The sequence below is a fragment of the Cetorhinus maximus genome, chromosome 4 (assembly GCF_964194155.1).
Source record: "Cetorhinus maximus chromosome 4, sCetMax3.hap1.1, whole genome shotgun sequence".
Classification (NCBI taxonomy): domain Eukaryota; kingdom Metazoa; phylum Chordata; class Chondrichthyes; order Lamniformes; family Cetorhinidae; genus Cetorhinus; species Cetorhinus maximus.
In genome coordinates, this window is record NC_135882.1 from 118818604 (window position 1) to 118836877 (window position 18274).

The 18274-nt window shown below is 41.2% G+C and overlaps 2 protein-coding genes across 2 annotated transcripts in view; both read left to right on the forward strand.

Moving 5' to 3' along the window:
- LOC144679353 (serine/threonine-protein kinase H1-like) overlaps window positions 1-6082 on the forward strand; it is a 76523-nt gene extending 70441 nt beyond the window's left edge. Inside the window, exon 3 of the mRNA XM_078539724.1 lies at window positions 5692-6082. Within this exon, the coding sequence (XP_078395850.1) occupies window positions 5692-6000 (309 nt within the window). The 3' untranslated portion in view covers window positions 6001-6082. The remainder of the gene's footprint in view (window positions 1-5691) is intronic.
- Window positions 1-18274, forward strand: part of LOC144679844 (copine-3-like) — a 750377-nt gene that overhangs the window by 231840 nt on the left and 500263 nt on the right. The gene's annotated exons all lie outside the window — the stretch shown is intronic.

Sequence of the window (18274 nt, forward strand, 5' to 3'; positions counted from 1 at the left end):
GGATTGGGTAGCAAAATTCTGAATGTGCTGAAGTCTATAGAGCATGGGAATCCAATCCGGGAGAGTATTTGAATAGCTGATTCTGGAAGTGACAAAGTCATTGATGAAGGTGTCATGTTTTTATAATGATATGAAAGCACCAATCACTTATGAGGGATTGGGTAAATACATTGTGAGCTCATTTATTGAGACTAGGCACATAAGAATAGATACACATGGGTATAAATCTTGAAGATACCAGCAGCATAGCTATCTGTGTGTGCTCTACATAAAGTGAAACCAAAGCTGGGCCGCATGACACACTTCCTTTCCAGTGATGTCATGCTGCAATCCCTTAAAGGCATGTTACAACATTCCCCCCTTTTTAAAGATACTTTGCCCGCTTCCAAAGAAGTATAACTATTTACAATTCATGTTCATGTTACTTACCATTTCATAAGTGCATAGAAATGATGAATTTAAGTGTCTTTAAAGTGTAGAAGTAATCTGTTGGTACACCCAGATCTTGTAATGCTAACCTTGTCTGGAGGTTTCTTTAATTGCTCACAGTGGCTGTGGGATTGTCATTCTTGGATGTTACTTCTGGTTGCGATTGGCATCTTGTCCTAGATACAATAGGGCTATACAGTGGTTGAGGAGCTGGAATGGATCTGATTTTTCCTCATTTACACCTCACAGTTGCACCTTTGTGTGCAATGATTTCGTAGGACCTTGGTTCCGAAAAAGCTCTTGTCATGTTGGCTGGTTGCCAAGTAACTTCAGTAGGGCCCTGGATGTGAACCTGTTGTCCCAATTTGCTGTCTGTTTCTGAGAGGGTAGAATGGGCAAGAGTAGGTAAATTCACATGTACTGGTCTGCCGAACATGAGCTCTGGCGGTGATGGAATAGTTGCACTTAAGAAGTATCGCTCTCAGATGTAACATTGCGATGTGTAGAATCTGCTTGGTCTGTATACATTTGAAAATTAGGGATTTCACCATGTGAATCATTTGTTCAATTAGGCTGTTAGATCTAGAGTAATAGGAGCAGAAATAGTGTGAATGTTATTCCGTTTCTCTCACATATCTTGGAATGTCTTACCAATAAATTGCAGACCGTTATCCATAATGACCTCTCTAAGCACACACAATAAACTGAAAATAGCACATAGAGTGTGCGCGACAGTTGTGCTTGACGTATTGTGCACTTGTCGAATAATGGGGTGCTTGGTAAAATAGCCGATGATGGCGAGGAAGTCAGTGCCATGGACATGAAAGAGGTCGGAAGCGATTTTGGGCCAACAATGGATAGGAACTTCATGTGGAAACAATGGTTCTTTGTGCTGACTTGGCATGTGCTCTTTTCATGCCTAGCACTTTTTGATAACTTCAATGTCATTGTTCATATCCAGCCAATAGACTGTCACCCTTGCAATTCTTCTTATCTAATCTATGCTCACATGTGAGTGATGGAGTTGTTGAAGAATATCAGGCCGCAAATATTCCAGTATGATTACATGCCTGCCTTTAAAAATGATTCCCCAGGAGATGCCTAAATTGTCCTGATAAGGCCAAAATGGTCGCACGTATTCGTGGACATGCTGAATTGAATCAGGCTAACCTTCAATGATGGTTTTCTACAGTTTCTGTAGTATAGAATCTTTCAGCTTTCTTCTTTTACCTGCTGGCATGTGTATTACGCAAAATGTACCAGATCAATTTGGAGAATATCTTCAAGTTCAATGTCAATTAAATCAATTTGTAGATCAAAGGCCACATCTTTTCTGTTCACTGGGTTGGGCAATCTCCTAAGTGTATCCGATGTGACCATCAACTTACCTGTCTCATATTTAATCTCAAAGTCGTAACCTTGAATCTTTATCAAGAGATGCTGCAGTCTTGGTGGTGCACTGGTCAATGGTTTTCACCAAATCACCTCCAATGGATTGTGATCAGTCTCTACCAGAAATCTTTTGCCAAATAGATAGGTATGAAAACGCATGATTCCAAACACTAAAGCTAATGTTTTGCACGTGATGTTGGAGTAGTTGGATTCTGTTACAGACAGAGGTTTTGAAGCAAATGCAATCGGCTTGCCTTTTTGTAGTATTCATGCTCTCAGGCCTTTCTGTAAGGCCTCTATCTCCAGGGTAGCTGTCTCCCTAGGATCATAAAATTGCAATGTCGATGCTTCTGATAATGATTGTTTCAGCGCTTCAAAGAAGTATTGGTGGTCTTCATGCCACAGGACATGCACATCTTTTCTCAAAATGTCCCCTAGCGATGAAGGTTTTTGAGTGAAATTGGGAATGTACGGAGATAAGATATTAAAGAGACCTGGATAACTTTGAAGATCATCCTTATCTTGAAGAGTTGGCATGGCTTTAATATCCTCTATTTTACTTAGATTAGGACATATGCCAGCGCTGGAATAAATAGAACCAAAGAAATTGACCTGTTGTTCATTGATGGCACATTTCAGACTGTTGAACACCAATCCATCATTTCATGCCGCTTGCATCAATAAGTACAGATTCTGGTTATGCTCTTGCTTTGTTCTTCCCACAACAGTAATCTCATCAGCGATACAGATGCAGCCTGGCACAGCGTATGTAATGCGGTCCATGTGAGCTGGAAATAGATCCTGGCTAACAGCTCAAAAGGAAGGCATTGAAAGCAGTATTGTCCAAATGGGATACTAAATGTAGTAAGCTTGTGAGAATTCTCCGCAAGGTGTATGAACCAGTAGCCATGCTTGGCATCAAGATTCAAGAAGAATTTTGCACCAGCAAATCTCAGATTTTACTCTTCTAATGTGGGTATTTTGTAAGGACAGTGTTTCAAAATTGCATTTAAATGTCATGGATCAAGGCATACTCTCAATGATCCATCCTTCTTTATGATGTACATAATTGAGCTGCACAAGTTTGTGTGCTCATGTATTCTTCTAATGATTACACCTTTCTCCATTTTGTCCAGTTCAACCCTCAATTTGTCTTGTAAGTGGATACTGCACTTATGTGGTGGATCAATGGGTGGACATGCATCCTCCCGCAAGTGTTATATTGCAGCTGTCTTGAAACTGTCAATTTAGTCAAAACATTGTATATATTTCGATATCAGGTTGTGAGTGGAGGTGATAGGAGTAGTTTCTGAGGTTCATCTACATTGTGATGTATGCCTAATTCCATGGTTTGTTACTAGTGTGAGGTCATGGCATGCCAGTAGTCCTACGATTTCTGGGCCTTTAGTCTCCCCAGTGTAGTACATCGGTGACACCCAGGAGGATTGATTGTACTTGCACTCCAGGATTATGAAATCTGCACATAGAATTAGTGAACCGTTGTACGCTGAAAGTTTTACAGCAGTAGGTTTCACCATGGCCTTCCATGTCTGTGAATAAATGTCTTTTAGAATTCATAGGGGCAGTATGTTGGCACTTGCCCCGTGTCAATCTTGACCAATAATGAGTAGCTATCAACTTTCTTAGGACAGGTAGCTTTAATCTAGGCAAACACCTCGGATGGTGTGATAGCATATATGTTCTTTATGTGATTGCAGGTTTGAAACATGTGTCCACCACTCTTTGTCTTGTCGTGCAAATCAGCATCATTATCTTGTTTATCAATCGCCTCATGTATATGTTTCTGATGGGATACCAGACAGTCATTCTTATTACTTGAAGGCAGCCATTGGGTACAGTCTGTTTGGGTCAGTGCAAGGCTCTTTGTAGCGGCATCAGTGTTTGCTCTAGTGCACTACTGCTGCCAATGGCCCTTTCTGCCACATGCCTTGCAAAAATGCTGGAATACTGGGCATTTCCTTGATGCATGGAGAAGGCCACACCTTCCACATGTCTTGCTAGGTTTGGGTGTTCTAGTAAGCGCGTCAACACTTGGAGTTGTGCTTAGTAAGCTTCATTGATCTGCGAAGATTGCTTCATACTTGCATACATCCTTTAGTTTTTTGACACCATATGTTTTGGGCTTGTCTAGCAGATCTTTCTGGAATGCTTCCAAGGGAATGGATGCGGTCACCAACTCAACAATTCTGTCTGCTACCTCTGCGTTTGAAAAATCACAGTATGAACCCTTTTTTCTGCATCTGCTGACGAAGTGGTTTATGGATTCTGTAGGCTATTGTCAAAAAGACATGAACTCTAGTCAATGAAGCTTAACCTGATTCTGAACCAGTCTTCCAATGTAGTCCATTTCTATTGGGGATCCTTTAGCTCTTCTGCTGTTAACCCTGACGTGTTCAGCCTGTGTAAACCTTCATTCCCAATTGCTAAGCAAATCTTTATGGCTTGCTTCTTTGGGTCAGATACACCTGAACAAGAAACCATAGCTCTGTAAGCTGTTTAAACATTTTGAATTTGGTTAGTAGGTCAGCTGCATCACAATTCAAACTGGTGGATTTTGTGGACATCTTGACAATATCCTTTTGATCATCCTATTTGTTTAATTCAATTTATTGTCCACCCGTTATAATCGCAACCTCTTCGGGCCTGATTTTTATGATGGCTTCGTTTATTTTTTTTGTTTGACTCTCTCTCGATCGCTATTGATCTGGTCCACACCCTGGTCACTCACCTTTCCTGACTGGGCTAATCCAGTGCAGGTCCTCTTGACACGCTATCCCACTTACGGAACTGGCAAGCCATGCATTCACCATGAGGGATCCATCTGCTTACCAACTCTTTACTTGAGCACTATCCTGGCCTCTTTCTTCAAAGCTTTTCTGCGCAGTCAGCACACTGCATTCGCAACACTCTCCGATGCTGCAAACTCATTGTGGTCTGACCAAAATGTTGAGGGTCATCTCATGTCATGTAGCACGATCTAAGACTGTACACCATGTCCTACCTGTACTTAATCTTGCTGCCAGGCTTGGAACCATATCATTTAGAAGGAACCATTGCTGCACACTATGTGTTTTTATAATGGTATATAAGCACTAGTCATAAGGGATTGGGTAACACCATATGGATTCATTTATTGAGACTAGGCACATGAGAACAGATATGGATGGGAAGAAAGCTTGAAGACACCAGCAGCAGAGCTGTCTTTGTTTGCTCTGCTTAAAAGCAAAAGTAAAACTAAAGCTGGATTGCATGACTCACTTCCTTTCTGGTGATGTCATGCTGCAATCCCTTAAAGGTATATTACAACATTTCAGTAGCAGATAGACTAATGTTAGGGCAGGGATGAGTAATGTTACAGAGGTGGAAATAGATGGTCTTTGTGATAAAGAAAACATGGGGGTTAAAAGCTGAGCTCAAAAGTTGAAAAGGGGGATGGAGTCAGTGATGAGGGTCAATGGTTTCTGTTTTTTCCATGTTTAGCTGGAGGAATTCCAGCTCACCAGAGTCTTGATGTTAGGCAAGCAGTCTGACATAACAGAAACAGAGGAGGAGTGAAAAGGTATAAAAATAACATAAGAAAGGTTTGCATTTGTATGAGTGGAGGTAGATTTGGGTGTCATTAGTGTACATGTCTGCAATGATGTTGCCAAAGGGCAACATGCAGGTAGGAAGAGGAGGAGGCCAAGGATTGATTATTTGGCAGAGTCGCAAGGTGACATGCAAGGGTAGGCAGAGATGCCATTGCTATAGATGTTCAGGCTATTTTTTTATATTTAATGAATTAATTGTTATTGTCCGTCACATTCTGCATTAATATTGATCTTTCCTTACATTCTACTTTCCTTACAGCCATGGCCAAATGTTTCTAACCTTGCCAAGGACTTCATTGATAGGCTAATCACAATAGACCCTAATGAGAGAATGGCAGCTGCACAGGCTTTGAAACATCCATGGGTTGTGACAATGGCAGCTTCGTCCTCTATGAAAAACCTCCATCGGTCAATCTCTCAGAACTTGATGAGGAGAACATCTTCCCGCTGTCAAAGCTCTAAGTCAGCGCAGTCTACCAAGTCGAGCCGTTCCAGCAAGTCACGTCGTTTACATGAGAAAGAAATCTGGGAGTTTAACCTATGGTACCAGCACCATATTGAGCATTAGTAATCAATGGATTGTCAATCAAGACTCTTACAGCTAATTAAACTGTTCTTCATGCAAAGAAATGATTGAATCATCTGGCTTTTCATTGGTTGGTTCACCGTTTAAAGTAGCCTAAATAATTCATATACACAGTCACAACACTGCAGCTAAAATTCACAATTGAACAATTGTTGTATCAAAATAAATAGGTTTGTCAGTATTTTAGCATCTCTGTTTAATCAGTGTCATCTTAAAGACTGATGTACATGTTTATGCCATGAGATGTAAAATTCAAAACCATTTTTATCTTTTCTGACATTCAGTTAACTGTAAGAATTACAGTTGCCAATTTTAATGCAAGCTTTTTTATCAGACAGGAAGCAAGCAAAGCAAGCCAGTTACCCACATCATGATAGCAGTCAGAGGCCTGAACCATTCTGATTGTCGGCTAATTTTCAGAGTTTCATGAGTGCCCGGGCATCCTACATTTGGGAAAACTGTTGGCTTATCTCCAGAGTTAATTTAATGGAGGCAGAGAGCTCCAGAGAGTTGGGCATCAGATGGGGCCATTTTTGTGGGGCGTAAAGGAGCATTAATGCAATTAAAACCTACCTCCTTATTTCTGGAATGGTCTCATGCAGTCTCTTTAAGGCCCACTTGTTGTGCCACTCTTCATCCTGTATCACTAAACAGAGCACATGAAGGCCAAGCTCCACCAAATGGTACTTGAAACTTGACAGTCCCATTGACATCTTAGGACCCTGAAATGTATTTTATAATGATGTTTCCTATCGTCTCTGGAGGGATCTTTGGCTGCCTACCTGCAGGCCCCAATCAAAATGGCAGTGAGCAGAATGACAATGAGACCTTAACTTTGAGTGCATCACTGCACCATTCCTGCCCAAAAATATGACGAAAATCAGGACCAATTTTCTTACAATGGTAGCACCTCAAAAGTCTGATTTATAAATTATTTCTTGTTCATTGGCATAAACACTGATATTTCCTTTTTGTAATAATATTTTTCAGCTTTTTATGTTGAATGTATTTAAATATATCACCTGCAAAATGTAGGCGATAAAAATGATCCTACACCTGCTGAGTCAAAATTTTGCATCAAATAGGAAAATATAACCTAAATATTCAACTAAGTGACTACAGACACGGTTTACTATTATTGTTTAATCATTACTAGTTTACATTTGTTGCAATCACTACCTGTTCTTTAATTATTACTATTCACTTTATTAATTATAATCTGGATGACATGAATTAAATTGCTTGAAAATATTACTGCCCTCATTACGCAACAGTATAATCTTTTGAGTATATGAAGACCTAAGTATCTCTGAGCAAGGAAGGTAGACAGGCAGGCCATAAACTCTACCACTCTGAGATTTACACGCTAATTGAATTCATGAAAATGAAAAATGTGAACACAGATAGATGACGTGGATACCTTTTTGTTAAATTAGAGCCTGGCCAGCCAATAATATCAAATGACTGTCAAATATTTTAATCATGTTGAAATATTGAACTACTCCATCAGAGATTTTTCAGGGTCTTTTTCAACTGAGAAAAGCTTTGTACATGTTTTTTGCCAAATATTCCAAACTAAACAAAGAATCGATCAGCCATGCCGATCTCAGAGAATATATCTTATCTTGAGTGCAACAATCAGCCAATGCTTTTCTCATAGAGCACAGAGGAAGAAATATGCAAAATTATTTTCTTTACATTAATCTAGGGTGAAATTTTTAGCTCGGCAGACGGGCACACACCTGAACCGCTCGAGCGTAAAATGATGCGCGTTGACGTCGGGCGAGCGTCCTGACGTCAACGTGCAGTCGTGTGATATTTCATTCAGCGGGCAGGCATGCTCCTGAATCGGCAGCGCACTCACTGACAATTAAAGGCCTGTTAAGGCCATTAAATTATCATCACCATGTGCGGAATGAGGTTACCTAAAGCAAATAAAAATTTTAAAACTTAATTAATAACATGTCCCTGCTCATGTGACAGAGTCACATGAGGGAACATGTTGCATTACATTTTTATTTTCTTTATTTTTTTCAATAACACTTCATCTCCCTGAGGCAGCACTATGCCTCGGAGATTATGAAGCGTGCACTCACGCGCATGAGGGAAGTTCGCTCTCACCCAGCTCGCACTCCCCCCTCCCCGCCTGCACTGGCAGTGCTGCTGCTCTCGTTTCACGCTAGGCGGGCCTTAATTGGCCAGCATGAAATCGTGGTCTAGCCCCAATCATGGTTCCCCGACCACCCCCAGCCGAGCACACCCAACATGGGTGAAATTCTGCCCCTACTGTATTTTGCCACACAGTGGAGAATGAATTAACTGCTTCTGCTGTGCTTTTGGTCAAACAGTCATGCAATACCAGATATTTAAACAACATAAATAATATTCGTTGAACCACACCAGTTCAAAGTGATTAAAGATTTTGTAGATTTTGATCAAAATCTTTATAATACAAATTACTCCTCGAAATTCACTATGCCTGTCAATTTTTCATGCCTCTTATAACAACCTTGCACTGCAAGATAGTGAATAACACACTGTTACCTCAGCATTTGTTTGCAGTACAGGCTAGTTGCTATGTTAAGATTTAAGTATCAGTGTTAACCCAGTCAGCCTGGCATTAACAAGACACATAGGTTACTAAAGTTGAGATGAGGTGGGGTTAGTTGCACCACCTTTCTTGTGAAATTCTGTGGCCAGAATTTTATCTTCAGTGTGCGGGCAAGCGCCCGAAACGCCCGAACGTAATATGATGCGCGATGACGTCGGGCGTGCGTCCCGATGTAATTGTGCTGTCTCGTGATATTTTGAATTGAAAGGCCTATGAAGACCATTAATGAACTAATTAACTTCAAATTTACACTACCCGTCCAACCTAACGGTTGGCGGGCAAGCAAAAAGGCCAAACGGCCTTTACATTTTTTAGGAAACCTCATTCACGAGCGGGATGAGGTTTCCTAAAGATAATACAAATTAAATTAAAAACTTTCTTATGGGACATGTTTCATTAAATTTTCATCATGTGACACAGCCAAATATGGGGACATGTTTCATCCAATTTTTAATGTCTTTATATATTTTTTTTAAAAAGTGCTTCAATCTCCCTGAGGCAGCTCCGTGCCTCAAAGAGATTGAAATGCTCTTACATGCGTGTGCGCAAACTGCACGCCAGGCCCGCTGTCCGTCCCTCCCGCCGCCTGCGCAGGTAGCGCAAATCACGGTGCGGAGCCGAATGCAGGTGGCTCCCCAACCGCCCCTGCCCGCTCCTGCCGAGCCCGCCCAACGAGGGAAAAATTCAGGCCTGTGTGTATTTCTTGTGGGCTAGGAAAAGCAGGAAAATTGACCAAGCTTCACACTCTGGGGATCAGAGGATTGCAACCCACTTCACCCTCTGCACATCTGAATCCCGCTCAGAGATAAACTCTGGGCATTATTTTTTAAAGTACCATTACTATGAGTTAGCAATCATACAGATAAATCAAGGATGTGGTTGTCTATTGTAACAAATGCACAAAGTAAATATAAAATCTACTCTTTATCAAATTAAAATCTGAGGAATTCAGTAATATAGAGCCTGTAAAAATAAAACAGAATTTGGGGTTATTAAATTAGATCTAAATTTGATCTCTAGTCTGTGATTGAGGTAACTGGTGTCAGCCAAGCCAATTATAGGGAGATCAAAATCAGCCCAATTTCCCAGTTCCTGTTAGAAAGTGCCATATGGATTTAGATGTATTGCTCAGTCAAATATGTTGCTAAAATTGTTTTATCTGTAGTACATAAATAATTGTCAGTTTATTGAGGTCCTGGAGTCCAGCTGACAATCACAGATCTGGTTTTGAAAATGAATCATCACCTTCAGGAGAGAAATGGGGAAACAAATTGGTTGACCGACAGAAATGTTCGTTTTTTTTTAGCTTGTCGGTTAAATGACCAAGACTACTCTCATTTTTCTGATATACTGATATATTGCTTCTGTACAGCAGCATGTCATAAACAAAATGGAGAAACTTTGACTGGTGATCACTTAAATCAGTGTCACTCGTAAAATTGCAACAGTTCCTTAAGCTGTTACAAGGCAATTGCACTGATGTTGCTTTGTTTCACCTCTGGTATAACAGTGGGTGATTTTTCATTTTTAGATAATACATAGGTTTGAATGTCTTTCACAACTTTAAAATAAAATCACCAAAAAGTTTTTTTGAAGCAACAATCTTCAGGTAACAATTTTGTCTAGTTGGTGTGGAGGAGACAGGCAAGCCAGAGGAGCTTTCTTATTGGTCTGCTTCTGGACGTGGCCAATGTAGCCATCTATGTGTCCAGAAGTGATGCAGCTCATGAGAGTGTCATATTGATTGCCTGTCACCCTTCTGAGGTTTTGTCCATGCCCAGGTGACCCTAGAGAAGGAACATGCAGTGTCCACTGGCACTCTTGAGACTTTCTGCGACTGGTGGAGTGTCTTATCATTTAGTTTTAGAAGTTTCCCTTTGCTTTGTTGAACATTTATTTTGTGATTAAGTTCTTTTATTAGTTATGATTTTTTTTTACAGAAAAGGGGGCACAGTCAGAATTGGTCACATATTAATAAGCCTGGGGTGCCCAGGGTAATCCTATAAGTTTTCAAAAAGGGCAACCAAAGTCCTGTTCTCGACAACCAAGAAACTGGTCAGCAACTGATCTGTTTATACACCTTGGGAGTGGGAGGGGTGGAGGGAGCCTGTGGAACAATATCAGGCTTTGTACAGATCTACATTGCTGGACGGTCTGCCCTTATTTTTCCGAGCTTTATATATTTAATTCCTAGTTGAAGATATGTGCAACTGTAAACTTTTGGATTTATCACTAGTGCGTCTAATTTCAATTGATTTATGCTAATTAAAAGGTGACTATTTCTGAATATATATTATGTGGAACTAGTTGCACCTCTGCAATTTTGCTTGACATCTGTCCTGCAATGAGGGTGAGGGGGTGGGTGGGTGTGGGTTTGATAATCCTAAGGAAAACCAGTAGGTCTATCCAATTTATTTGTTTGAGAGTCTTGTAAAGTTTCAAACATGCCACAGCTTCAGGTTTCAGTAGCTGAGAAATCACGCTGTGTGGTATTAGTACGTAAACAGTGTTTCTTTCCTATCAATTAAGTTCATGTACTGTGCTATCTTGTAATACTTGAATCTGTGCACTATTTCTAACCAGGAATTCACTTGTTTATTTTAAAAATAGCACATACATGAATGTAGCTTGAATGTATTTTCCACCTGTACTTGAAATCCACCAGTGGAAAATATACTTCTTAATACGTTTCTTTGTTATTTTAATGGTGATTTATCCCATTTATTATTAAAACATTAATGCATCCATTAAGTAGCAGTGTCAGACAAACAGAATAAACATTTGTACAAGAACATTGAATAGTGTAATTTCTAAACCTATTATCCACTAGACCATATTCATTGCAATTTGTGTAATAGACAGAAATCTAATAATTTTAGAATTGGACTTGATTTGCTTTGTGTTAAAGGAGCAGCCATCTTTATGTAAAATCATTTAACAAACCTCCTTATGTTTTGTGAGAACCAGGAGATGTGAATGGTTTCAACTTAATGACATTGCACACAAGTAATGTAATTATGTTTTTCAACACAATTGGTGCCATATGTACATTGGCAGACTTTTTTTTGGCAAAGAATACTTCTAAATGAAAACAACACACTTTAACCTCGATTTTCATTGTTTAAAAATTCCATCGCTTCAGAACAGTTCAAAAACATGATAATTTCATTAAAGTTACAAAGAGAATGAGGGTTGATTAATACTGTCTAAACAATTTACGAATGTATGGAAAAGAGAATGTACATGCCCAGTTTTCATTCTTTTTTGCTAAGTTATTTCTGAATTTACCTTACCTCCCATAGCCTAAGTGTGATAAATTTGTATGTTTTTTTTCAGTTTTGTTGTGTAGATATGACCCTAACTAGTCTTTATACTGCTGTCAATAACTTATTATCCAAGTAAAAAGAAACTTCTTTGTGTTCAATGTGGAACTTCGTGTGACTTGATAATAACTTTTAGCTTGGCTTTTAGATGATAGGTTTCGGCAGCATGTTTTTGTATTGAATAAAAATGGAACTTTTTGTTTCAATAAATTAATCCCTTAGTGGGTGTATACATAATGAATCAGTTTTCATTCTGTGTATGATCAACCTACACCCCACACTCGACATTCCTGCTATGGTTGATGTTAAAATTAATGAGCGTGATTATATTTCAACTGAGAATAGAATGTACTAATATCATTGTTTATGTCAAAATAATGAAATACCATAGATTTTTTCTCATACTATGGCATTTGTTAATAAAGAACATAAGAAGGCAGATGAAAGAAAAATGAGATCATCTCACTTGCTACTGATATTTAGCTTTCAGTCCAGGAGTCAGACGGACCATTTTTGTATTCATTTTGGTACTGAGACTGTCACTAGTATCTGCACTTTAGATCAATGCTCCCACATAACAGTTCTTTTGAAGACTGGATCCAAAGGGTCTGGGTCCCTCATTTCAAAAGTACTCTCCTTATCCACTCCCAGGTGTTCCTCCTCACTAGTGTTCGGTGACAACTCTTCTGACTGAAAATAATTCTTTTCAAGTCAGCTCCTTGTGCTGATGCTGGCAGAGGTAAGAAGCCAGGACAGAGTTTTTGAGTTCATGACAGTAATTGTGGATCTGGAAGTACCTGATGTTATAGAACAGTGACTGTCGCGGATTCTCTTTTCCTTCTTCTTAGGCAGTCCCTTGGGAATGAGGATGACTTGCTTCCACTCTGGTTTGCTGGGCTCTGAAATGGCTCATCATCCAATGCAGGATCTGCAGATTCTGCCACATGCGGGGCAGAGTTAGCTATATGGGTTTGGATGTTAGTGTGCTCCTTCTGACGCCTCAATTTTACCTCTGCACTTTCCCGATGAAGTCTCTTGAATTGTTCAAAGCCTTTCCAAATGAACTTTCTCCATTTCGGTCAGTCACAAGCTAGGAACTCCTAGTCGGTGAGTATGTTTGACCTCTTCAGGGATGCTTTGAGGAAATCCCTAAAGCATTTCTGCTGTCCTCCTGGGGCTCTCCTACCATGTATGAGTTCTGAGTAGAGCAGTTTCTTCAGGAGTCTGGTGTCAGGCATACGAATGACATGCCCTGCCCAGCTGAGCTGAATTTGAGTAAATAGTGTCTCGATGCTGGGCAATTTGGCTTGGCAGAGAAAACTGCTGTTGGACCGCCTTCCTTGCCACCAGACTTGTATCTTATGAAGAGACTGCTAATGGGACTTCTCCAGTGCTTTGAAGTGCCTGCTGTAGGGTTATCCAAGTCTCCAGAGTATTTAGGAGTGCGAGCATCACTGCAGCCCAGTAGATCATGACCTTGGTCTTAGTCTTAGATGATGAGATGTGAAGATACCTTGGCCACTCTGTGAGCATGCATGAAGGCAGCAGAAACCTTTGTGGTAGGCAAAGTGAGACAGAGAATGCCTTTGAGTAAAGCTTGAGAGTTTGGAGAGGTTACCCTATGCTGAAGTGAGTTTCTTAGCACGCTGATGCTGGTGAGAAACAGCATGATAGATAAAGGGGTGAGTGAAGCTGTCTGAATGGTAGACAATGTATAATGGCACCAGAGCCTGACATACTTTGGCCACCCTTATAAGGTCATTGAACCCTTTTCTGCACTGTTTGGCAGTTCTTGGCATGGTGGAGGTTACACTTCTGCCTCTGTCTTGTCCCACCAGAGAACCTGCATTACCCAATTTATGGGTTCTCAGTGCCCATTAAAAAGTCCTTCCTGGCCCTCAGTACCTTCACAGGCACGTCTGGGGATCCTTCCAACTACCGACACCCCCGGGCTGCTGCTCCTTCTATCTTGCTGATAAGTGATGTTGTCCTTTAACTGGCTGCAGCTATTTGAAGGATGCACTCCAATTGTATTTCCCTCCTTTCAGAGGTGGTAAACCAATGAGGTTCAGTTTTTGTTCACCACACTTAATGGTTAATAATGGAGTAATTTGTGGCATATCATTGGCAGTTTCACATCAACAGGTGTGAGGACCAACATGCTGCTAACCCACCAATGGGAGGAGAATTAGGCCAATTGTCCCATCCTAGTCTTTACCATGGAGGTCTTGTGGCGCTTTGCGTCCCTGCCTCTGAGACAGAAGCTCTGGGATCAAGTCCCACTCCTGATGGCCACTAAACGTGTGTTCACAATGCCGCCAAACAGGTTGAGCATCAACTTGTAAATCCTTCCAACATACGTCAATGGCAGGCAGTAAGAGTGGGAGAGATTCCTGGTCAGCCATGTGATGAAAAGAAATTGGAGCCTTTACTATCACTATCCAAAGTTCCAGGCTATAACATGTAGGTAAATGTGTATGTGATCACAGCAACTCCGACTTCTTGGGGAGCGAGTTGACTGGGCAGCCGGTGTGGATCAGATTGGTGCCAACAGTAAATGGTTCGATTTCATAGACTCATAAGATGTCTATAGCACAGAAGGAGACCATTCAGCCCATTATGCCCGCGCCAGTCAAAAAATAGATCTAACTACACTAATCCCATTTTCCAGCACTTGGCCCATAGCCCTGGAGACTATGGCAACGCAAACGAATATCTAAATACTTCTTAAATGTTATGAGAGTTTCTGACTCAACCACCTTTTCAGGCAGAGAGTTCCAGACTCCCACCACCCTCTGGGTGAAAAGATTTCTCTTAAATCTATGCCCCCTGGTTATTGACCCCTCTACTAATGGAAAAAGTGCCGTCCTATCCACCCTATCTTTGCCCCTCAAAATCTTATACATCTCTATCAGGTCCGCTCTCAGCCTTCGCTGCACCAAGGAAAACAACCCCAACCCCAATCTTTCCTCATAGCTCAGACCCTCCAGCCCAAGCAGCATCCTGGTAAATTTCCTCTGCACCCTCTACAGTGTAATCACATCCTTCCTATAATGTGGTGACCAGAACTGCATGCAGTACTCCAGCTGTGGCCTAACCAGCATTTTATACAATTCCAACATAACCTCCCTGCTCTTGTATTCTATGTCTCGACTAATAAAGGCAAGTATGCCATATGTCTTTTTAACCACCTTATCTATCTGCCCTGCTACCTTCAGGGATTTGTGGATATACACACCAAGGTCCCTCTGATCTTCACTGCTTTCCAGGGTCCTACCATTCATAGTGTAATCCCTTGCCTTGTTAGCCTTCCCCAAGTGCATTACCTCTCACTTTTCCGGGCTGAATTTCATTTACCACTGCTCTGCCCACCTGAACAGTCTATTGATCTCCTCCTGCAGTTTACGGCTATCCTTGTCACTATTTACCACCCTACCAATTTTTGTGTCATCCATGAGCATCTTGATCATATGCCCTACATTTAAGTCCAAAGCATTTATGTACACCACAAACAAAAAGGGCCCCAGCATGGAGTCCTGCGGAACCCCACTGGAAACAGACTTCCAATCATAGAAATATCCCTCTACCATCACCCTCTGCTTCCTGCCTCTCAGCCAATTTTGGATCCAACATGTCACTTTCCTTGGATCCCACAGGCTCTTACTTTCTTTCCCAGTCTGCCATGAGGGACCTTATCAAAAGCCTTGCTAAAGACCACATCAACTGCATTAGCCTCATCAACACTCCTGGTTACCTCCTCAAAAAATTCGATCAAATTTGTCAAACACGACCTTCCCTTAACAAATCCATGCTGACTATCCCTGATTAATCCGTGTCTCTCCAAGTGCAGTTACATTCTGTCCCTCAGAATTCTTTCTAGTAACTTCCCCACCACCGAGGTTAGACTGACTGACCTATAATCTCCTGGTCTATCCCTCCCTCTCTTTTTTAATAATGGGACAACATTAGCAGTCCTCCAGTCCTCTGGCACCTCACCTGTGGCCAGAAATTTTGAAAATTACTGCCAGGGCCCCTGATATCTCTTCTCTTGCCCCCCTCAACAGCCTGGGATACATCTCATCCGGGCCAGCGGATTTATCCACTTTTAAGGCCACTAAACCCACTAGTACTTCTTCTCTCTCTAAGTTAATTTCCTCTACAATTTCACAGTCCTCCACCCTGATGCCTATACCTGCATTGACTTTTTCCATTGTGAAGACTGACGCAAAGTATTCATTGAGGACTGTACCCACGTCTTCCGGGTCCACACACAGATCGCCTCTATGGTCCCTAATTAGCCCTACTTTTTCCCTAGTTATTCTCTTGGTCATTATATATTTTTTAAAAAACCTTTGAGTTTTCCAATATTCTATTCCCCAATGCTTTCTCATGCACTCTCTTAGCTTTCCTAATTTCCCTTTTTAAGACTCCCCTGCACTTTTTATACTCCTCTAGGGACTCTGCCATATTGAGTCCTTGATATCTGCATAAGCTTCTCTTTTTTCCTTAATCCTAACCTTTATTTCCCTTGACACCCAGGGTTCTCCGGACTCCCCCCTTTGTCTTTATGAGAACATATTTGCCCTGTACTCTTGCTATTTCCTCTTTGAATGCCTCCCATTGCTCTGACACAGTTTTATCAGCAAGTAGCTGCTCCCAGTCCCCTTGGGCCAAATCGCATCTCATCTTATTAAAATTAGCCTTTTCCCAGTTTAGAACTTTTATTCCCGGCCTAACCTTATCCTTTTCCATAACTATCCTAAATTTAATTGAGTTATAGTCACTATCTCCAAAATGCACCCCTACTGATATGCCTTCCACCTGCCCAGGCTCATTTATGAATATTAGGTCCAGAACTGCCTCCTCGCTTGTTGGGCTTTCTGAGTACAGGCTAAAAAAGTTCTCCTGGGTGCAACTTAAGAACTTTGCTCCTTCCCTACCTTGCACACTAAACTTATCCCAGTTAATATTTGAGTAGTTAAAATCCCTAACTATTACTGCCTTATTATTCTTACATTTCTCTAAAATTTGATTAGATATTTGATCCTCTATCTCTCCCTGGCTGTTTGGGGGCCTATAGTACACACCCAACAGCATGTTTGCCTCTTTTGTGTTTTTTACTTCTACCCATATGGCCTCTTTTGATGATCCTTCCAAGATATCATCCCTCCTCACTGTTATAATTGATTCCTTGATCAATATTGCGACCCCTCCTCCTCTTCTCCCCCCTCTCTATCTCATCTGAATACCCTCCAACCAGGAATGTTGAACTGCCAATCCTGCCCTTTTAGCCAAGTTTCAGTCATAGCTATGATATCATACTCCTACATGCCTATGTGTGCCCTCAAGCTCCTTGCATTAAAAGACATTCCATTTAGCCTTGCTAAACTCACTTCTTTCTCATCTAGCCCATGTTTCCTCTGCCTTCCAGACTCACTTACAAGCGTTTTAACTTCTAATTCCATCTCAGCTTCTCTCCCCTCTGAACTACTTTTCAGGATCCCACCCCACTACCAATTTAGTTTAAATCCGCCCCATCAGCATTAGCAAGCCTCCCCGTGAAGGTGTTGGTCCCATTCCTGTTCAAATGTAACTCGTCCAACCTGTACAGGTCCATGAGGGAGATTTCTGCGCTTTTTCACGTGCATGCGTGAAAGAGCGCAGGCTCCAACTCTCCCTCTTTCCCTCGGCTACACAGGTAGCGCTGAGCGCTACTGGCTGTGTGAGATGCTGGGCGGGCCTTAATTAGCCTGCCCATGTAAAATGGCAGCACGGAGCCGATCGCAGGCTCCGCACCAAATCCCAACTGGCCCGCCTGACATGGGGAAAATTCTCCCCAAAAGAACCAGGCAAAGTAACACACAATAACCTGAACAGTCAAATTCAAAGTGATTCTTTTTTTCAGCTTCAGTTCCTTGTAGACAGCAGCTTGAGACTTAGATGTTAGAGGCTTTTCACACTTGTGTAAGATCTTAGAATGCCTTCCCTTACACACAACCTTCACTCCTATATACCTATTTTCCCCTTTTAATGAAAATTCCCATTGTTTCACTATATCTTTGGACTTTACCTCTCTAATGATAAAAACTATGATAGTATCAATTTTACTATTAATCTATGGGAAGAATAAACACACTGTTTCTTAAATTCTCCTGGCTAGGTGTAACATTTCACCTCCTCTTGAATTCAAGCTAGTCTGGGTTAATAAAAATGCCAATATCCCCTTTACACCTATGTTTACCTACTTAACATTTCAAACCTAGCTTATCTTCTGATACATCAAAACCTTCAGACCAGCCGCCTTTAATTCAATTAAGTCTCT